General features: G+C 42.4%; 1 protein-coding gene across 3 annotated transcripts; it reads right to left on the bottom strand.

Annotated features, from left to right (window-relative positions):
- Positions 1-9,819: 9,819 nt before the first annotated feature.
- On the bottom strand, positions 9,820-11,013 carry gja8b (gap junction protein alpha 8 paralog b). 3 transcript variants are annotated; one of them, XM_070891433.1, is made up of 2 exons: positions 9,967-11,013; positions 9,820-9,918 (listed from the first exon to the last, which is right to left on the bottom strand). In XM_070891433.1, the coding sequence occupies exons 1-2, from the start codon at positions 11,011-11,013 to the stop codon at positions 9,820-9,822; spliced, it is 1,146 nt and encodes a 381-aa protein (XP_070747534.1). The 3 variants fall into 3 exon arrangements, with proteins under 3 accessions (XP_070747534.1, XP_070747535.1, XP_070747533.1); XM_070891434.1 differs by having other exon boundaries at positions 9,820-9,986; positions 10,038-11,013; XM_070891432.1 differs by having other exon boundaries at positions 9,820-11,013.
- Between the last annotated feature and the right edge of the window lie 12,046 nt (positions 11,014-23,059).

Below are 23,059 nucleotides of genomic sequence, written 5' to 3'. Positions count from 1 at the left end.
AGGATAGAATGCAGGTACAGCAATTGATCAGGAAGGCCAATGGTATCTTCGCCTTTATTGCAAAGGGGATGGAATCTAAAATCAGGGAAGTCCTGCTGCAGCTATATAAGGTATTGATGAGGCCACACCTGGAATACTGCATGCAGTTTTGGTTTCCATACTTACGAAAGGATATACTTGCTTTAAACGCAGTTCAGAGAAGGTTCACTAGGTTAATTCCGGGGATGAGGGGGTTGACATGAGGAAAGGTTGAGTAGGTTGGGCCTCTACTCATTGGAATTCAGAAGAATGAGAGGTGATCTAATGGAAACATATAAGATTATGAGGGGGCTTGACAAGGTAGATGCAGAGAGGATGTTTCCACTGAACTCCAGTGAATACAAGCCCACTTGATCCAATCTTTCTTGATATGTCAGTTGCGCCATCCTGGGAATCAGTCTGGTGAACCTTCGCTGCACTCCCTCAATAGCAAGAATGTCCTTCCTCAAGTTAGGAGACCAAAACTGTACACAATACTCCAGGTGTGGCCTCACCAAGGCCCTGTACAACTGTAGCAACACCTCCCTGCCCCTGTACTCAAATCCCCTCGCTATGAAGGCCAACATGCCATTTGCTTTCTTAACCGCCTGCTGTACCTGCTTGCCAACCTTCAATGACTGATGTACCATGACACCCAGGTCTCATTGCACCTTCCCTTTTCCTAATATGCCACCATTCAGATAATAGTCTGTCTCTCTGTTTTTACCACCAAAGTGGATAACCTCACATTTATCCACATTATACTTCATCTGCCATGCATTTGCCCACTCACCTAACCTATCCAAGTCACTCTGCAGCCTCACAGCATCCTCCTCGCAGCTCACACTGCCACCCAACTTAGTGTCATCCGCAAATTTGGAGATACTACATTTAATCCCCTCATCTAAATCATTAGAATACGGGGCCGCCCATTTAAAACAGAGATGAAGAGAAATTTCTTCTCTCAGATGGTTGTAAATCTGTGGAATTCGCTGCCTCAGAGAGCTGTGGACGCTGAGACATTGAATAAATTTAAGACAGAAATAGACAGTTTCTTAAACAATATCGGGATAAGGGGTTATGGGGAGAGGGCGGGGAAGTGGAGCCGAGTCCATAATCAAATTATTGAATGGCAGAGCAGGCTCGAGGGGCTGTATGGCCTTCTCCTGTTCCTATTTCTTAAGTTCTTATGCAATGTTGTACCTTTGTTTAAAAAGGGAGAAAGGGATAGACTGAGTAATTACAGGCCAGTCAGCCCAACTTCAGTGGTGGGAAAATTAATGGAAAAAATCCTGAGGGACAGGATTTCCAAAAAATAAATCTTCAAATAAATCTTCATTTGGAAAGACATGGATTAATCAAGGACAATTAGCATGGATTTGTTAAGGGAAGGTCGTGTCTAACTAACTTGATTGAATTTTATGAGGAGGTAATTAGGCGGATCGATAATGTCAGTGTGTATGATGTAGTGTATATGGATTTTAGCAAAGCTTTTGACAAGGTCCCACATGACAGACTGGTCATGAAAATAAAAGCCAGAGCAGGATCCAGGGCAAAGTGGCAAGTTCGATCCAAAATTGGCTCAGAGGCAGGAAGCAAAGGGTAAATGGTTGATGGGTGTTTTTGTGACTGGAAGGCTGTATCCAGTGGGGTTCCGCAGGGCTCAGTGCTGGGACCCTTGCTTTTTGTGGTATATATCAATGACGTAGGGGCTGAAATTCATCAACTCACTACCCGTTGCCGCCGACTGCCACCGACTGCCACCGACATTGCTCTGGCAGATCCGCCCAGTGCCACTTTCGAGGTGGCCTGGGGCAGGCGGGAGGGGAGAGCTGCAGGGAACCTCCCGCTGACATCAGTGGATGCCCGAGTGGCGCGACTGACCTCCCGCCCGCCGAGCTCCCATATTGGTGTCGGCGGGAGTCGGCGCCAGAACAGGAGGCTGGCCTGTCCCTGACGGTAAGTATGAAGAAAGTGACAAAAAGGTTAGTGAACATTTTAAACATGTTTTTTCATAGCGAGTTACCTGGATGGGATCTCCTGAAGGTCTTCTGATAGTTTTTTTATTTTTTACTGCTGATTTTTTTTTTCAGGTCTTCGATGTTCCGTGGGCCCGACTCCATCCTCGGCAGCACTTGGGCGGCACGTACCTCTGCCGCTGAGAATGAACCCTCCCATCCACTGCCACCCAGATTGGCAGTGTACATCGTCCATTTGCCACCCGCCGACTTTCGAGAGACCTTGGCGATGAATATCCCGCCCAAAGTACCGTCCGGTATCTTGGAGCCCATCGGCGGCATTTTGGGCAGCACTTGGGTGAGCGGAGGCCTTGATGAAAATTGCCCCCTTGGACTTGAATGTTGGGGGTATGATTAAGAAGTTTGCAGGTGACACTAAAATAGGCTGTATGGTTGATAATGAAGAAGAAAGCTGTGGATTGCAGGAAGATACTGGTCAGGTGGGCAGAACAGTGGCAAATATAATTAAATCCGGATATGTGTGAGGTAATGCATTTGGGGAGGTCTAACAAGCAAGGGCGTACACATTAAATTGTATAACACTGAAAAGTGTAGAGAAACAAAGGGACCTTGGAGTGGAGGTCCACAGATCCCTGAAGGTACATACAGTGGTTAAGAAGGTATATGGAATACTTGCCTTTATTAGTCGAGGCAAGGAATACAAGAGCAAGGACGTTATGCTTGAACTGTAAAAAAAACACTGGTTCGGCCACAACTGGAGTACTGTGTGCAGTTCTGGTCACCACATTCCAGGAAAGATGTGATTGCACTGGAAGAGACAATTTATAAGAATGTTACCTGGACTAGAGAATTTTGGCTATGAGGAAAGATTGGAGATGCTGGGTCTGTTTCCTTTTGAACAGAGGAGGCTGAGGGAAGACCGGATTGAGGTGTATAAAATTATGAGTGGCCTTGATAGAGTGGATAGGAAGGACCTGTTTTCTTGCCAGAAGGGTCAACAACCAGGGAGCATAGATTTAAAGTAATTGTGGGGAGGTTTGGAGGAGATATGAGGGGACATTTCTTTACCCAGAAGGTGGTGGAGGTCTGGAACTCACTGCCTGAAAGAGTGGTAGAGGCAGAAAGCCTCACCACATTTTTTAAAAACTTGGATGCGCACTTAAAGTGCCGTAAACTACAGACCAAGAGCTGGAAAGTGGGATTAGGCTGGATAGCTCTTGGTCGGCCAGTGCAAACATGTTGGGCCGCAATGGCCTCCTTCAGTGCTGTAAATTTCTATGATCTATGATCTAGTATTACAACAGATCTTGCAGACAGAATCCATTTCTCCTTTAAAAGGTGTTAGCTGCCTTTAAGTAACTTTGTGACCTCCCATATCAGCACCCCCACTGCCCCATCCCATAGGGTATGCAGCCAATGAACGGTAGCACTGACGTAATGCTCGAATGATTTTAATAACAGGCAGCATGAATTATATGTGCTGCCTGCATTGCTCTCAATTGCCTTGGGTAATCTTCCACATCACACTCCCCCCACGCATGTTTCCACACGCTCCCGAATTTCAAGGCCAATGAAATTTAGCATTAAGTAATTGTGGATTTTGTATCAATCAGTTTTATATTTAATCCCATAATCTGAATTAATAAAGGCTGAAATATAATCGTCAATAAGAATGCATTGAAATAAGGTGATGATGCCTGCACTCACCAAATATAGCATGTATGAGCTGCAATAATAACCTTTCCTAGCTACAATGATAACTTTTTCCTATATAGTCCCATCAGTTCTATACTGTGGTTCCTGTCTGTTGGGAAATAAATTGAGACTGCCAGAAATGATTTGACTTTACAGATTTAAGAAATGAGATTCCCTTTTGTCTTCTTCCATTCCCTGCCATATTCCATCTCAAATGAATCCTCCAGAGTTTAAAGAATTGTGTATTTCATAGACTCATAGAATCATTCAACACAGATGATCCAACCGATTGTGTCTGTGCTGGTTCTCTGAATAGGTACTAATTAGACCCACTCCCCTACTCTTTCACATAGATTTGAAAATGTTTCCTTTTCAAGTATATATTCAATTCCCTTTCCAAAGTTGCTATTGAATCTGCTTCCAATCCCCTTACAGGTAATGTATACCAGATCATAACAACTCGCTGAGTTTAAAATAATTCTCATTTCCGCCATGGCTTTTTTGACAATTACCTTAAATCTGTGTCCTCTGGTTACCGACCCTCCTACTAGTGGAAATAGCTTTGCCCGATCTACTCTATCAATAGCCCTCATAATTTCGACTACCTCTATTTAGAAATCTCTCCATAACCTTCTCTACACTCATGAGAACAATCCCAGCTTCTCTCGTCTCTCCACATAACATAGAAACATAGAAACATAGAAAATAGGTGCAGGAGTAGGCCATTCGGCCCTTCTAGCCTACACCGCCATTCAATGAGTTCATGGCTGAACATTCAACTTCAGTACCCCATTCCTGCTTTCTCGCCATACCCCTTGATCCCCCTAGTAGTAAGGACCTCATCTAACTCCTTTTTGAATATATTTAGTGAATTGGCCTCAACAACTTTCTGTGGTAGAGAATTCCACAGGTTCACCACTCTCTGGGTGAAGAAGTTCCTCCGCATTTCGGTCCTAAATGGCTTACCCCTTATCCTTAGACTGTGACCTCTGGTTTTGGACTTCCCCAACATTGGGAACATTCTTCCTGCATCTAACCTGTCTAACCCCGTCAGAATTTTAAATGTTTCTATGAGGTCCCCTCTCATTCTTCTGAACTCCAGTGAATACAAGCCCAGTTGATCCAGTCTTTCTTGATAGGTCAGTCCCGCCATCCCGGGAATCAGTCTGGTGAACCTTCGCTGCACTCCCTCAATAGCAAGAATGTCCTTCCTCAGGTTAGGAGACCAAAACTGTACACAATACTCCAGGTGTGGCCTCACCAATGCCCTGTACAACTGTAGCAACACCTCCCTGCCCCTGTACTCAAATCCCCTTGCTATGAAGGCCAACATGCCATTTGCTTTCTTAACCGCCTGCTGCACCTGCATGCCAACCTTCAATGACTGCTGTACCATGACACCCAGGTCTCTTTGCACCTCCCCTTTTCCTAATCTGTCACCATTCAGATAATAGTCTGTCTCTCTGTTTTTACCACCAAAGTGGATAACCTCACATTTATCCACATTATACTTCATCTGACATGCATTTGCCCACTCACCTAACCTATCCAAGTCGCTCTGCAGCCTCACAGCATCCTCCTCGCAGCTCACACTGCCACCCAACTTAGTGTCATCCGCAAATTTGGAGATACTACATTTAATCCCCTCATCTAAATCATTAATGTACAGTGTAAACAGCTGGGGCCCCAGCACAGAACCTTGCGGTACCCCACTAGTCACTGCCTGCCATTCTGAAAAGTACCCATTTACTCCTACTCTTTGCTTCCTGTCTGACAACCAGTTCTCAATCCATGTCAGCACACTACCCCCAATCCCATGTGCTCTAACTTTGCACATCAATCTCTTGTGTGGGACCTTGTCGAACGCCTTCTGAAAGTCCAAATATATCACATCAACTGGTTCTCCCTTGTCCACTCTACTGGAAACATCCTCAAAAAATTCCAGAAGATTTGTCAAGCATGATTTCCCTTTCACAAATCCATGCTGACTTGGACCTATCATGTCACCTCTTTCCAAATGCACTGCTATGACATCCTTAATAATTGATTCCATCATTTTACCCACTACCGATGTCAGGCTGACCGGTCTATAATTCCCTGTTTTCTCTCTCCCTCTTTTTTTAAAAAGTGGGGTTACATTGGCTACCCTCCACTCTATAGGAACTGATCCAGAGTCAATGGAATGTTGGAAAATGACTGTCAATGCATCCACTATTTCCAAGGCCACCTCCTTAAGTACTCTGGGATGCAGTCCATCAGGCCCTGGGGATTTATCGGCCTTCAATCCCATCAATTTCCCCAACACAATTTCCCGGCTAATAAGGATTTCCCTCAGTTCCTCCTCACTAGACCCCCCGACCCCTTTTATAACTGAAAGGTTGTTTGTGTCCTCCTTCGTTAATACCGAACCAAAGTACTTGTTCAATTGGTCCGCCATTTCTTTGTTCCCCGTTATGACTTTACCCTGATTCTGACTGCAGGGGACCTACGTTTGTCTTTACTAACCTTTTTCTCTTTACATATCTATAGAAACTTTTGCAATCCATCTTAATGTTCCCTGCAAGCTTCTTCTCATACTCCATTTTCCCTGCCCTAATCAAACCCTTTGTCCTCCTCTGCTGAGTTCTAAATTTCTCCCAGTCCCCAGGTTCGCTGCTATTTCTGGCCAATTTGTATGCCACTTCCTTGGCTTTAATACTATCCCTGATTTCCCTTGATAGCCACGGTTGAGCCACCTTCCCTTTTTTATTTTTATGCCAGACAGGAATGTACAATTGTTGTAGTTCATCCATGCGGTCTCTAAATGTCTGCCATTGCCCATCCACAGTCAACCCTTAAGTATCATTCGCCAATCCATCCCAGCCAATTCACGCCTCATACCTTCAAAGTTAGCCTTCTTTAAGTTCTGGACCATGGTCTCTGAATTAACTGAATTCCTTCTTCCCCTGGTGCCATTCTTGAAAATCTTCTCTGCAGCCTCTCCAAAGCCTTGACATCCTTTCTAAAGTGTGGTGCCCAGAACTGGAGACAATACTCTAGCTGAGGTCTAACTAGTGATTTATAAAGGTTTGCCATAACTTCCTTGTTTTTGTGCTCTATGCCTCTATTTATACAGCCAATGATCCCATATACTTTTTAACAGTTTTAGCAACTTCTCCTGCCACCTTCAAAGATTTGTGTATGTGAACCCTCAGGACTCTCTGTTCCTGCACCCTGTTTAAAATTGTGCCATTTAGTTTATATTGACTCTCCTCATTTTTCCTTCCAAAATGCATCACTTCACATTTCTCTGCAGTAAATTTAAATTGCCCTGTGTGTGCCCATTTCACCAGTCTGTCTAGGTACTTTTGAAGTCTGTTGCCTTCCCCCTCACTGTTTACTATATTTCCAAACGTTGTGTCATCCACAAACTTTGTCTCCCAATCCAGGTTATTAATATATATCAAAAAAAGCAGTGGTGGCTAATACTGTATACTTCCCTCCAGTCTGAAAAACAATTTTTCTTCTATTTTTTCAATTTCATACAAAATGAAAGGTGCATCTGTTCAATGGGTCACAAAGAATAGGGCTGATGTCTGCCCTATGCTATCATTACCAGCAAGCATCATAAAAGCACCAACCATTGCAACGTGACAGCAAACAGATTATCTGCTGACTTTCAGAATTTTGGCAGACCGTGTTTAATTTGGTTAACCATGTACTTGAGCCTATGTATTATTAGTGATTAAAGTGCACTATTTATCACCTCTATATCCCGCAGGATATGTTGAACGTCTTCAATGTAGACATCTGGCAAGTGCATTTATCATGAAGTAATGAAAGAAACAAAGAGCTAAATAAAGCTTTGTAAATAAAATACCACACAATTACTGTAAAATTAAGTACTTTTTATTTTGAAAATGATTGATTCATTGATTCAAATTCTATGCCATAACATGACTAAAAAGCACACTTAAGAGCTCAAATTGTGAACCTTTGGCTATCAGTAGCATAAGTTGTAAAACTTAATTTGAAATTGTTATGGTGCCTTTTATTTGGAGCATAAGCTTACTAACGTTTTTATTTACAGGCAGAGCTGAGATGTATTGTGTATTCTAATGTATTTTATTTTTATATAATCCTTCTCTTAATGAGCTAAACTTGCAACCAACTAATGATAAATCAATTTTAAAATAATATTAGTAGACAAAAAGAGGTATTACAATATAAATGTAAAAAGTTTAGTACCCTCCGAACTCGATTGCCAATTTTAGTCTTTTCAATTTTATAAATTTTATCGATGCAGTGAATCTAGTGGTGCCGATACTGGGAAGCTATGGTTTTAGTTTTTTTTCATTGTAGACACGTGCACATATAAAATTCATCTGTATTTACGTTCCTTAATTTTGCCCGTCTGTCACATTACTTTTCTATATTGCAGAATTTGTAAGCATCAAACTTTTTTTTCAAAATCAGACTAAACATATAATCATGAAGCACTTTGCTCAGACTGGATTAACAATCGAAATTGTGATTTCTCAGAACTTCTTAGTCAGATATTTTAAAGTTAATCACTTCGCTGGTGTGTATATTTATCCTTGTTGCTCCTTTGGCTAGTCTACTGCACATGGGAGCTCAGCCCCATTTCATTTGCTGGACTCCCTCCACATCCTTTCACTTTTATTCCGCCGTATTTATTAGTTTTTTTATTATTAGTACCATCCATATGTAATGTATTATTGTGGATTACATGTTAAAAATGGTCTGCACATCTTTCTATTTATTGGCTGCGTCAGTTTCACGATGGAGGTCCTGATCGGCACCAGCTTGATATAAAGGTGCACCATTACCAACACCTGTCGATCTAAAGAATGATTAGGATGTTGATGCTACTGCGAAGCTACGATAGGTGATGATATCCGAATACTCCGTGATATTAGGGCATCAAAGTTTGAATGATTTTAGAGCAGTGTTCATTACTGTAATATATCATTACATGTTGTTACTTTATAGATCCAGTATTTCACGTATTATGGACAATATTGTTAAGCTGACTGGTCAAATACCTATTTAAACATTAACACGAGCACAAACAAAGCCACTGATGATGATGACAACATTTGATGCAGAAAAATATACACAAGAGCAATCAACACATTTTGGAAATCCTGGCACAAACCTATTCAACATCTTTTAAAGCAAGTTAGGTTTATATCTTTTAAAATATTTTACAGACTAGTAACTAAAAACTGGCAGTTACACGGACAACTCTTCCTCTAGCAGTATATGAGCGGTCAATGCCAGATTGGGCTTTGATTCTTCTGTCTTCTCGAATAGATTATCGCTGCCCATCAAACATTTACGACCCGGAGTCACCTCCTTCGGAGAAACCCGCAATTTTTAATTTCAATTTATTTAACCAGCATTCATGCACATCAGGCACAGCGTTTCAGAACCTGTAATCGGGGAAGCATTTCAATTTTTATGGTGAAAATATTTGGGCCATAAAATCCCATTCAATGACATAGGAAATACAGAGCAGTATTAGTGTGGATACATTGTTCTTTAATCTCAAAAAATACATATTTAATTTCTGCTGCGCCTGAAACTCACGTCCTAATTTGTTTCGATGAAGGGTTTGATGGACGGACGTAAAAGATCAAGCAGACTTGGGTAAATTGCAGTTACACAAGTAACTCACTTACGCCAAAAATTCCGTGATCTTTTAAGCCACATAATTGGTTTGCGTCCAGTTTGCACGTCTCTCTGAGCATAAATGTGGAGGAAACTCCAGGCCTAAATACATAAATGAGGATTAAGGCATGGTTAATTCACACGGTAGCAGATTTTTAATATTAAATAATGAACGTGCATAAAAATATTGGGGCCCTATAGTTTCTTATAAATGTTTTAAAGGTTTCTTAATGTGTAACTGTTGTGATAGCACAACGTAAAAGCTAAGGTAAGGCGTTGGAAAGATTGAATATAGAATTACTTTATTTTAAAGTTCATCGAATATATTGCAAAGTGCCACTGTTACCAAGGCTTTCCAAAGTACCCCATACCTATATCAGTTTCCCCTTTTAGTTTTGGTACTCAGAGGCTTTTACACTTACTTTTCTCCAATATTTTCTCTGATGTTATTATATCATACAGTTAAATCGTCAGACCGAGCTCTACTACTCGCTTTGCTTAACCTGCTCAGTGGTCTTGTGTCCGCTAAACTCTCGCTCGTTCCTGCCGCTGGCTCTGGATCTGTCTTTTCGCCCTCTTCTTCTGGTACTGCCAATGGTACAGATTCTGATTCTGGCACCAGTTCTGGTTCTACTTGTGGTTCTTGTTCTGCCTGTTGTTCTGGTTCGGGATCTTCTTGCTGCTCGTAGGATAGCAACGTCTCGTTGTAGACCTTAACCAGATCTTCCACCGGATCAACACTCTTGGCTTTCTCTTGGTAGCTGATGAAAGGGGGTGGGCTCACATCTACCCCAACCTCTGTCATTGGGAAGAAATGGGTCACTGGTTTGTCTTCTTCCAGGAGTTTGTAGCCTTTGGATTTCTGCACGGAGGGCACGCTGATGGAATGGAATGGCTTCTGCGAAGGATAGTCTACATGCTGTTGGACTGGCTCCCTAAAAGCAAACCTTATTTTTTTCCAACCCAAGTGGCTTATCTCTATGAAATTCAGGAAGAGAGATACTGAAGCCACAGCTAGCATGAAAATGACAAAAACTGTCTTCTCAGTTGGCCTGGAGACAAAGCAATCAACTGTATTGGGACAAGGCCATCGACCGCAGCGATACAACGGTAAGATACGGAATCCATAGAGGAAATATTGACCAACCACAAAACCAACTTCAAAAATTGTTTTGAAAATGATGTGGCAGATATAGGTTCTCAGCAACGTGCCTTCCAGGCGGAACTTCTTGTTTGTCTTGCTGGACTCTTTAATAACTTCATCGGGAGCTAAAGGCAGCCTCTCCTCGTTCATTTCTTGTTGCCTATTCATATCTTCCTCCCTCTCTTTTCTCTTTTCCTCCATCCTTACATGATGAACCGCGTGACCAACGTATACCAACGATGGTGTGGAGACGAAGATGATCTGGAGGACCCATAGTCTTATGTGGGAGATGGGAAAAGCTTGGTCGTAGCAGACATTCTCGCAACCTGGCTGTTGGGTATTGCAAACAAAATCTGACTGTTCATCTCCCCACACGAACTCGGCAGCCGTGCCAAGAATTAGGATTCGAAAAATAAAGAGCACTGTCAACCACACTCTCCCTATCACAGTGGAATGTTCATTAACTTCTTCCAAAATGTTTCCCAGGAAACTCCAATCACCCATGTTCACGATTTACCTGTTTAAAAGAAAATAATATGTTTGGCTTGAACGGATGAGAATTTGAGTTTATTTTTCCATCAATGGAATGCGACTCCAAAGGATGCAACGGTCAAAATATCTCGCAAATAAATATTTCTGTCTTTTCCAACTTTTTACAATCAAGTGACTTTTTCTGTACTTCTATGCCTTGCCCATCTAAGTAAGCATTTGTTTCTAAACAAGATAAACTATTTTCAGAATCCCAATATTTCCTTTATCCAAATAAAAACACGAAACCAATGCGGAGCAAATCAGTTATCTCTTAAAAAAACTACAACTGGATGCATAACCTTTCCCACTCAAATAAATATTGAAATATAATTTTAACATAATTAATTTGGCAACTTGCCGAGGTAAAACAACGCGTTATTCCGTCTCGCTCCTTTTTGGCACCCTGCAACACAGTTTGGGTGGACACGTTGATACCTAAAGCGTGTCTCACGGCTGAACAGATCGGAAACGATAGAGTATAAGCATTAGAATTTTAGTTTGCAGCAATATTTAAGCTGGTATCCAGACAACAGACGACGTGTCGTGACGCGAGGTACAATAGTGCGCATGATCTATGGGAGGCATGTTGGCTAACAAGCATGTATGCACAGTTACACTCGAACAACACATTTCAAAAAATCAAGTAGTAAAGGCTCAACATTAATCTGTCAATGATACAAGTTCATGCGCATACATTTACAAGCATAGATATTTTATTTAAATATAGATTAAAAATTTAGAATATTTAACCAGTTGCACAACATTAAAAACACAAGTTAATATTCAGATTTTTTGTAATCTTTATAAAAATGTTACCCGGCTAAAATATCTCAAATGCTTGACGTATCTGCCTGTATTTCAGTGGTTGAAATAGTTTCAAAGTCTCCATGCACAGCCCACATTTGCTCCGTGGATGCAGTGTCGTAATCCTAAACGCGTTTGACCATTCTTATAACTAACTTTACCAAATAATTACAAACATACTTACCTCGCTATCACACCGTTCAAGTTTATTAAAGGAACCAAATCAATCAGAAATGCACTAAAATAAAGACACAATAGAATTTCAATGAAATTAGTTTGCAGTCAACCTATAAGGCAGCTAAGCCATTAATTACTCTGAAAGGAACCAAAGAGAAGCTGGTTAATAATTTGCACATATCAGCATATTACCAGAAATGCATGTATGAGCAGTCAACTGAATCTAGAACTTTACATGAATGATAAGCACTGAGGAAGCGGGACGACATCTGAAGTTTTTTGCTGATAAACCTGCTGATAGTATTTTGTATTACATTGGAAATGAATTATAGCTGTCATAATCGATAACGATGAAAACAACATCATGAGCAGCAGTTGGTAACCTTACAATAAGCGCTTATCCCAGTTCCCAACAGTCTAGCTATGTGAAATAATTTAACAGATTGTTTACAGAACCAGATAGGAACATAGGAACAGGAATAGGCCATTTAGCCTCTCGAGCCTGTTCCATCATTCAATGAGTCCATGGCTAATCTGTGACCGAACTCCCCATACCCTATGATTCAAAATGATTCCATAACCATCTTTTGCCCATATCCCTTAATACCTTTGGTTAACAAAAATCTATCAATCTCAGATTTAAAATAAACAATTAATCTAGCATCAATTGCCCTTTGTGTGTAAGTGTTTCCTAACTTCAATCCTTAAAGGCCTGGCTCTAAATTTTAGACTATGCCCTTAGCCCTCGGCTCTCCAACCAGCAGAAATAATTTCTCACTCTAGATGCAATGCTGTAAAAAACCAGACAAATAAACAAGAAAAGCACTTCTAACATAATAACAGCTATCGGGAATGGTTCTTTGCAGTTATGTTATGTTACTGAACTTGTAATCCAGAGGCCTGGACTAATGATCCAGAAATGTGAGTTTAAAATCAGTGAATTAAATAAATTTGGAATAAAAAGCTAGTATAAGTAAAGATGATCATGAAATTATTGGATTGTTGTCAAAACCCATTTGGTTCACTAGTGTCCTTTAATGAAATCTGCCGTCCTTACCTGGTCTGGCCTATACGTGACTCCCGACCCACAGCAATTTGGTTGACTCTTAACTGCCCTCAGAAATGGCCTAGCAAGCCATTTAGTTGTAACAAACCCCTATGATACACAACAATAAGAAGAATAAGCCCAGCATCGACCTCGGCACCAGCTATGGACACGATCATGGAACAACCAGCCCAGTCGAATCTGAAAATTCCTCCTCACCAACATCTGAGGACTTGTGCCAAAATTGGGAGAGCTGTCCCACAGACTAGTCAAGCAACAGCCTGACATAGTCATACTCACAGAATCATACCTTTCAGCCAATGTCCCAGACTTCTCCATCACCATCCCTGAGTATGCCTTGCCCACCAGCAGGACAGACCCACCAGGGGTGATGGTACAGTGGTAAACAGTCGGGAGGAAGAGGCCCTGGGGGTCCTCAACTCTGGACCCCATCAAGTCTCATGACTTCAGGTCAAGGACAAGGAAACCACCTGCTAATTATCACCTACCACCCTCCCTCAGCTGAACACCACTTGGAGTAGCAAGGGCACAGAATATGCGCTAGGTGGATCCATCACCAAGAGTGGCTCGGTAGCACCACTACTGACCGAGCTGGCCAAGTCCTGAAGACATAGCTGCCAGACTGGACCTAGTTCTCACCAATCTACCTGTCACAGATACATCTGTCCATGACAGCATTGGTAGCAGTGACAGCCACACAGTCATTGTGTAACCAAAATCCCACCTTCACACTGAGGACATCGTCCGTCATGTTGTGTGGCACTACCCGCGTGCTAAATGGGATAGATTCAGAACAGATCTAGCATCATAAAACTGGGCATCCATGAGGCGTTGTGGCCCATCAGCAGCAGCAGAATTGTATTCCACCACAATCTGTAACCTCATAGCCCAGCATATCCTTCACTCTACCATGACCATCAAGCCAGGCGACCAACACCAGTTCAATGAGGAGTGTAGAAGAGCATGAGAGAAGCGGCACCAGGCATAGCTAAAAATATGGTACCAACCTGGGGAAGCTGCAATACAGGACTACATGCATACTGATAAGTGAAAGCAGCATGCCATAGACATGGCTAAGCGTTCCCACAATCAGCGGATCAGATCAAAGCTCCACAGTCCTGCCACGTCCTGCCATATCCTGCCATGTCGTGAATGGTGGTGGACAATTAAACAACTAATGGGAGCAGGAGGCTCCATGAATATCCGCATCCTCAATGATGGCGGAGCCCAGCATGTGAGTGCAAAAGACAAGGCTGAAGAGTTTGAAACCATCTTCAGCCAGAAGTGCTGAGTGAATGATCCATAGCAGCCTCCTCCTGAGGTCCCCGCCATCACAGAAGCCAGTTTTTAGCCAATTTGATTCACTCCACGTGATATCAAGAAACGGCTGAGCGCACTAGAGCCGGCAAAGGCTATGGGTCCCAACAACATCCTGGCTGTCGTGTTGAACATTTGTGCTCCAGAACAAGCCACACCTCTAGCCAAGCTGTTCCAGTACAGCTAAAACACTGGCATCCCTCTGACAATGTGGAAAACTACCCAGGATGTCCTGTCCACATAAAGCAGGATAAATCCAATCTGGCCAATTACCGCCCTATCAGTCTACTCTCAATCATCAGTAAAGTGATGGAAGGTGTCATCGACAGTGCTACCAAATGGCACTTACTCACCAATCGCCTGCTCAGCGATGCCCAGTTTGGGTTCTGTCAGGACCACTCAACTGCAGAACTCATTGCAGTCTTGGTCCAAAAGTGGACAAAAGAGCTGAATTCTAGCGGTGAGGTGAGAGTGTCTGCTCTTGACATCAAGACTCTTTTGACTGTGTAGCATCGAGGAGCCTTAGTAAAACTGAAGACAGTGGAAATCAGGGGGAAACTCTCCACTGGCTGGAGTCATACCTAGCACAAAGAAAGATGGTTGTAGTGTTTGGAGACCAATTATCATTGCCCCAGGACATCGCTCCAGGAGTTCCTCTGGGCAGTGTCCTCGAGCTGCTTCATCAATGACCTCTCCCCCATCATAAGGTCAGAAGTGGGATGTTCGCATGAAGACTGCACAATGTTCAGTGGTGTTCATAACTTGTCAGATAATGAGCAGTCCATGCCCACATGCAGCAAGACCTGGACGACATTCAGGTTTAGGCTGATAAGTGGTAAGTAACATTCGTGCCAGGCAATAACTATCTCCAACTAGTGAGAATCTAACCATCACCGCTTGACATTCAACGGCATTACCATCGCCGAATCCCCCACCATCAACATCCTAGGGGTCACCATTGACCAGAAACATAACTGGACCAGCCAGATAAATACTGTGGCAACATGAGCAGGTCAGAGGCTGGGTATTCTACGGCGAGCATCTCACCTCCTGACTCCTCTCCTGACTCCCCAAACCCTTTCCACCATTTACAAGGCAAAAGTCAGGAGTGTGATGGAATAATCTCCAGTTGCCTGGATGAGTGTAGTTTCAGCAACACCCAAGAACATAAGAACATAAGAACATAAGAAATAGGAACAGGAGTAGGCCATACGGCCCCTCGAGCCTGCTCCGCCATTCAATAAGATCATGGCTGATCTGATCATGGACAGCTCCACTTCCCCACCTGCTCCCCATAACCCCTTATCCCCGTTTTCGTTTAAGAAACTGTCTATTTCTGTCTTAAATTTATTCAATGTCCCAGCTTCCACAGCTCTCTGAGGCAGCGAATTTCACAGATTTACAACCCTCTGAGAGAAGAAATTTCTCCTCATCTCTGTTTTAAATGGGCGGCCCCTTATTCTAAGATCATGCCCTCTAGTTCTAGTCTCCCCCATCAGTGGAAATATCCTCTCTGCATCCACCTTGTCAAGCCCCCTCATAATCTTATACATTTCGATAAAATCACCTCTCATTCTTCTGAATTCCAATGAGTAGAGGACCAACCTACTCAACTTTTCCTCATAATTCAACCCCCTCACCTCTGGAATCAACCTAGTGAACCTTCTCTTAAACTGCCTGTAAAGCAAGTATATCCTTTCTTAACTATGGAAACCAAAACTGCATGCAGTATTCCAGGTGTGGCCTCACCAATAACTTATTTAGCTGTAGTAAGACTTCCCTGCTTTTATACTCCATCCCCTTTGCAATAAAGGCCAAGATACCATTGGCCTTCCTGATCAATTGCTGTACCTACATACTATCCTTTTGTGTTTCATGCACAAGTACTCCCAGGTCCCGCTGTACTGTGGCACTTTGCAATCTTTCTCCATTTAAATAATAACTTGCTCTTCGATTTTTTCTGTCAAAGTGCATGACCTCACACTTTCCAACATTATACTCCATCTGGCAAATTTTTGCCCACTCACTTAGCCTGTCTATGTCCTTTTGCAGATTTTGCCCTCCTCACACATTTCTTTTCCTCCATCTTTGTATCATCAGCAAACTTGGCTACGCTACACTCAGTCCCTTCTTCCAAGTCATTAATATAGATTGTAAATAGTTAGAGTCCTAGCACGATCCCTGCGGCACCCCACTAGTTATTGGTTGCCAACCAGAGAATGAACCATTTATCCCAACTCTCTGTTCTCTGTTAGTTAACCAATCCTCTATCCATGCTAATATATTACCCCCAACCCCGTGAACTTTTATTTTGTGCAGTAACATTCTACGTAGCACCTTGTCAAATGCTTTCTGGAAGTCCAAATACACCACATCCACTGGTTCCCCTTTATCCACCCTGTTCGTTACATGCTCAAAAGAACTCCAGCAAATTTGTCAAACATGACTTCCCCTTTATAAATCCATGCTGACTCTGCCTGATCGAATTTTGCTTTTCCAAATGTCCTGCTGCTGCTTCTTTAATAATGGACTCCAACATTTTCCCAACCACAGATGTTAGGCGAACTGGTCTATAGTTTTCTGCTTTTTGTCTGCCTCCTTTTTTAAAAACGGGCATTACATTTGCAGTTTTCCAATCTGCTGGGACCTCCACAGAATCCAGGGAACTTTGGTAAATTACAACCAATGCATTCACAATCCCTGCCGCTACTTCTCTTAAGACCCTAGGATGCAAGCCATCAGGTCCAGGGGATTTATCTGCCTTTAGTCCCATTATCTTACTGACTACCACCTCCTTAATGATTGTGATTGTGTTAAGTTCCTCCCCCCCCCCCCATAGCCTCTTGACTATCGACTCTCAGAATATTGTTAGTGTCCTCTATCGGAACGATTGATACAAAATATTTGTTCAGAATTTCTGCCATCTCCATGTTCCCAATTCCTAATTCCCCGGTCTCATCCTCTGGGACCAACATTTACTTTAACCACTCTTTTCCTTTTTATATACCTATAGAAACTCTTGCTATCTGTTTTTGTATTTTGTGCTAGTTTATTTTCATAGTCTTTCTTCCCTTTCTTAATCATTTTTTTAGTTGTTCTTTGCTGGCTTTTAAGAGTTTCCCAGTCTTCTGTCCTCCCGCTAGTTTTGGCCACTTTATATGCCCTTGTTTTTAATTGGATACCATCCTTTATTTCTTTAGTTAGCCATGGATGGCTATCTTTTAGAAACATAGAAACATAGAAAAATAGGTGCAGGAGTAGGCCATTCGGCCCTTTGAGCCTGCACTGCCATTCAATAAGATCAAGGCTGATCATTCCTTCAGTACCCCTTTCCTGCTTTCTCTCCATACCCCTTGATCCCCTGAAGCATAAGAGCCATATCTAACTCCCTCTTGAATATATACAGTGAACTGGCATCAACAACTCTCTGCAGCAGGGAATTCCACAGGATAACAATGCTCTGAGTAAAGAAGTTTCTCCTCATCTCAATCCTAAATGGTCTACCCCTTATCCTAAGACTATGTCCCCTGGTTCTGGACTTCCCCAACATTTGGGAACATTCTTCTTGCATCTAACCTGTTCAGTCCCGTCAGAATCTTATATGTTTCTATGAGATCCCCTTTCATACTTCTAAACTCCAGTGAATAAAGGGAGAGTTGATCCAGTCTCTCCTCATATGACAGCCCAGCCATCCCTGGAATCAGTCTGTTGAACCTTCGCTGTACTCCCTCAATAGCAAGAACGTCCTTCGTCAGACTAGGAGACCAAAACTGTTCACAATATTCCAGGTGAGGCCTCACTAAGGCCCTGTACAACTGCAGTAAGACCTCCCTGCTTCTATATTCAAATCACCTAGCTATGAAGGCCAACATACCATTTGCCTTCCTTATCGCCTGCTGTACCTGCGTGCCCACTTCCAGTGACTGATGAACCATGACACCCAGGTCCCGTTGCATCTCCCCTTTTCCTAGTCTGCCGCCATTCAGATAATATTCTGCCTTTGTGTTTTTGCCCCCAAAATGGATAACCTCACATTTATCCACATTATACTGCATCTGCCATGCATTTGCCCACGCACCTAACCTGTCCAAGTCACCCTGCAGCCTCTTAGCGTCCTTCTCACAGCTCACACTGCCAGCCAGTTTAGTGTCATCTGCAAACTTGGAGATATTACACTCTATTCCTTCATCCAAATCATTAATGTATATTGTAAAGAGCTGTGTTCCCAGCACTGAGCCCTGCGGCACTCCATTAGTCACTGCCTGCCATTCTGAAAAGGACCCGTTTATCCCGACTCTCTGTTTCCTGTCTGCCAACCAGTTCCCTATCCATGTCAGTATATTACACCCAATACCATGTGCTTTGATTTTGCACAACAATCTCTTGTGCGGGACCTTGTCAAAAGCCTTCTGAAAGTCCAAATACACCACATCCACTGGTTCTCCCTTGTCCACTCTGCTAGTTACATCCTCAAAAAATTCCAGAAGATTTGTCAAGCATGATTTCCCTTTCATAAATCCATGCTGACTTGATCCGATCCTATCACTGCTTTCAAAATGCGCTGCTATTTCGTCATTCACGATCGATTCCAACATTTTCCCCACTACTGATGTCAAGCTAACCGGTCTATAATTACCCGTTTTCTCTCTCCCTCCTTTTCTAACATGTGGTGTTACATTAGCTACCCTCCAGTCCATGGGAACTGATCCAGAGTCGATAGACTGTTGGAAAATGATCACCAATGCATCCACTATTTCTAGGGCCACTTCCTTAAGTACTCTGGGATGCAGACTATCAGGCCCCGGGGATTTATCAGCCTTCAATCCCATCAATTTCCCAAACACAATTTCCCGCCTAATAAGAATATCTTTCAGTTCCTCCTTCTCACTAGACCCCTAGTACCTTCGGAAGGTTATTTGTATCTTCCTTCGTGAAGACAGAACCGAAGTATTGGTTCAATTGGTCTGCCATTTCTTTGTTCCCCATTATAATTTCACCTGAATCCGACTGCAAGGGACCTACGTTTGTCTTTACTAATCTTTTTCTCTTCACATATTTATAGAAGCTTTTGCAGTCAGTTTTTATATTCCCTGCAAGCTTCCTCTCGTACTCTATTTTCCCCCTCTTAATTAAACCCTTAGTCCTCCTCTGTTGAATTCTAAATTTTTCCCGGTCCTCAGCTTTGCTGCTTTTTCTAGCCAATTTATATGCCTCTTCTTTGGCTTTAACACTATCCTTAATTTCCCTTGTTAGCCATGGTTGAGCCACCTTCCCAGTTTTATTTTTTACTCCAGACAGGGATGTACATTTGCTGAAGTTCATCCATGTGATCTTTAAATGTTTGCTATTGCTTATCCACTGTCAACCCTTTTAGTATCGTTTGCCGGTCTATTCTAGCCAATTCACGCCTCATACCGTCGAAGTTACCTTTCCTTAAGTTCAGGACCCTAATTTCCGAATTAACTTTTTCACTCTCCATCTTAATAAGGAATTCTACCATATTATTTTCACTTTTCCCCAAGGAGCCTCGCACAATAAGATTGCTAATTAGTCCCTTCTCATTACACAATACCCAGTCTAGGATGGCCAGCTCCCTGGTTGGTTCCTCGACATATTGGTCTAGAAAGCCATCCCTAATATACTCCAGGTAATCCTCCTCCACCGCATTGCTACCAGTTAGGTTAACCTAATCAATGTGTAGATTAAAGTCGCCCATGAGTACTGCTGTACTTTTACTGCACACATACCTTATTTCTTGTTTGATGCTGTCCCCAACCTCACTACTACTGTTTGGTGATCTATACACAACTCCCACTAGAGTCTTCTGTCCTTTGTAATTCCGCAGCTCCACCCATACCGATTTCACATCATCCAGGCTAATGTCCTTCCTTACAATTGAATTGATTTCATCTTTAACCAGCAACGCCACCCCGCCTCCTTTTCCTTTCTGTCTATCATTTCTAAATGCTGAATACCCTGGGATGTTGAGTTCCCAGCCTTGGTCACCCTGGAGCCATGTCTCCGTGGTGCCAATCACACTGTATCTGTTAACTGCTATCTGCGCAGTTAATTCGTCCTCCTTATTCCGAATACTCCTCGCATTGAGGCACAGAGCCTTCAGGCTTGTTTTTTTAACACACTTTGTCCCTTTAGAATTTTGCTGTAATGTGGCCCTTTTTGTTTTTTGCCTTGGGTTTCTCTGCCCTCCACTTTTACTATTCTCCTTTCTATATTTTGCTTCTGCCTCCTTTTTATTTCCCTCTGTCTCCCTGCATAGGTTCCCATCCCTCTGCCATATAAGTTTAACTCCTCCCCAACAACACTAGCAAACACTCCCCCTAGGATATTTGTTCCGGTCCTGCCCAGGTGCAGACCGTCCGGTTTGTACTGGTCCCACCTCCCCCAGAACCAGTTCCAATGTCCCAGGAATTTGAATCCTGGAAGTATATCGCCATTCCCTCATCGTCGCTGGGTCAAAATTCTGGAACTCCCTCCCTAACAACACTGTGAGAGTACCTCCTCACTGGAATATATTTTTCTTGAGAGTTGTGAAATATCTCTTTAAATGTACACTACTGTTCATCAACCGTCCTATCCTTTAATTTATTTTCCCAGTCCACTTTACCCAACTTTGCCCTCATACCTTCATAATCTCCTTTATTTCAGCTTAGTATGCTGGTTAGAGATCCAACTTTCTCACCCTCCATCTGAATTTGAAATTCAATCATGCTATGATCACTCATTCCGAGGGGATCCTTTACTAGGATATTTTTTATTAATCCTGTCTCATTACACAGGACCAGATCTAAGATAGCCTGCACCCGGTTGGTTCCGTTACATAAGGAACCCGTCCCTTACGAACTCTATAAACTCCTCCTCAAGGATACCCTGACCAATTTGATTTGTCCAATCAATGTGGAGGTTAGAACCTTCCAGGATAAAGCAGCCCTCTTGATTGACACTCCATCCACCACCTTAAACATTCACGCCCTCCACCACTGGCATATCGTGGCTGCAGTGTGTACCATCTACAGAATGCACTGCAGTAATTCACCAAGGCTTCTTCACTTCACCACCACCTCCAAATTCCCCCCCAAGTCACATATTATCCTGACTTGAAAGCATATTGCCTGTTGTCCATAGTGGAGGTACGAGACTCGAAATTTAAGAGCTAAAGTTATTTTTGTAATGATTTCCTTCTCAGCTTGTAGGCAGAAAGGATCTGATTCAGAAAATATCCAATCTTGAAACAGCCCGGGGAGATTTTCATTAGTAAAATGTAAAAAGAGTGCTATCAATCGATGATCCTTGTGTGATAGGATCAGGGTCCTTGTGTGATAGGACCATAAATTAAGATTATCCTTGTTTGATAGGATAATACAAGTCCCTAAAGAAAGTTCCATGTGTGATAGGACTGCCTGAGAAGGGACAGGTTCCTTGTGTGATAGGATCCGGGTTCTTCTGTGATAGGACCATAAATTTTATTATGATAAGTTAAGGACTCGGTCTGTAGTGGCGTACAAATTGACTATTTGTTTAGATAAGAGTTTAAGGCTATGATTTGTATACCCGCATGAATGTTGATTGTCCTAGTTGTCCTTGTTATACTGTTGTGTTCAATACTTTTGTGTGACATTGCAATTAAAGAAACAGGAAGAGTCACTAGGGAAAATTGTGATTCGGAAAAACAAGGATTGATTGAGAAAAGAAACAGTAACTGATTGATCAACTACGGTTGGTTCGTGTCAACAATATCTCACACACCCAGACTGAGCCCGAATTAAGAGCCTTTTTAGGCCACGTGATGGCCAGGAGAAGTGGGTGTAGAGAACTCGGTTGACCAAAAGGATTGCGAGATCAGAAACTGTGAAAACTCTTAATCATCCAGAATGGGTGCCGGAACAAGTAAAACACCACCAAAGGGCACACTAGCCTATTTTATGCTCCAGAATTGTGGTCAGTCTTCAATTGACCACCTAAAAAAATGGGTAAAATGGACTAAGGGTGAAAACAGGCCATTTCCAACCGATGGTTCATTTAATTTAGAAAGAATAACATGTCTGGAGGAGTGTCTTATAAACAAAGACCCAGGTAGAAGAGGTAAAAAGAAAGTAATAGAAAAGGCCAGGGTTCCGATTCTTCAAGCCCACATAAAATTAACAGGGGAAGTAAATCAATATGTAAGAAATTTTTAAAAAATCTGATAGTGACTATCTTAAGTGACGTATGGATCCAAAAATAGAGCTGGCCAAACAATAAGCTTTGTTGAATGAAGAGAGACTTTTGTGAATGTCTGTCTTTGAATGAAAGTGCTTGTGTGATTTTTGACTGCGGAATTTTCATGTGTCTGAAAGCCTGTTTGAGAAGGTGGTGGAGCTGTCTGCTGTTTTAGCTCCACCCACTTGTTCGGACAGAGTGGAAGTTTTTTTAACCCCTTGTAGTGTTGTCCTGTATGTGGGAAGTTTTAAGAAAGTGTGAACCTAGAATTGAATTACATTTTAAGTTAGAAACACAGGTGTGGATTTATTCGGATGATAAGTTATGGAGCTAGGAAATGCACAAAGGATAGGTTTGTTGAGCAGAAGATAAAAAATGCGTGGTCCTGTTGGTTTAAAAAAAAATACATTTCGACACGCTCACTTGTCAAAAGAAAAC

Source organism: Pristiophorus japonicus, chromosome 10 (assembly GCF_044704955.1).
Source record: "Pristiophorus japonicus isolate sPriJap1 chromosome 10, sPriJap1.hap1, whole genome shotgun sequence".
In the NCBI taxonomy this organism is placed as follows: Eukaryota; Metazoa; Chordata; class Chondrichthyes; family Pristiophoridae; genus Pristiophorus; species Pristiophorus japonicus.
This window is presented reverse-complemented; position numbering and strand designations above follow the sequence as displayed.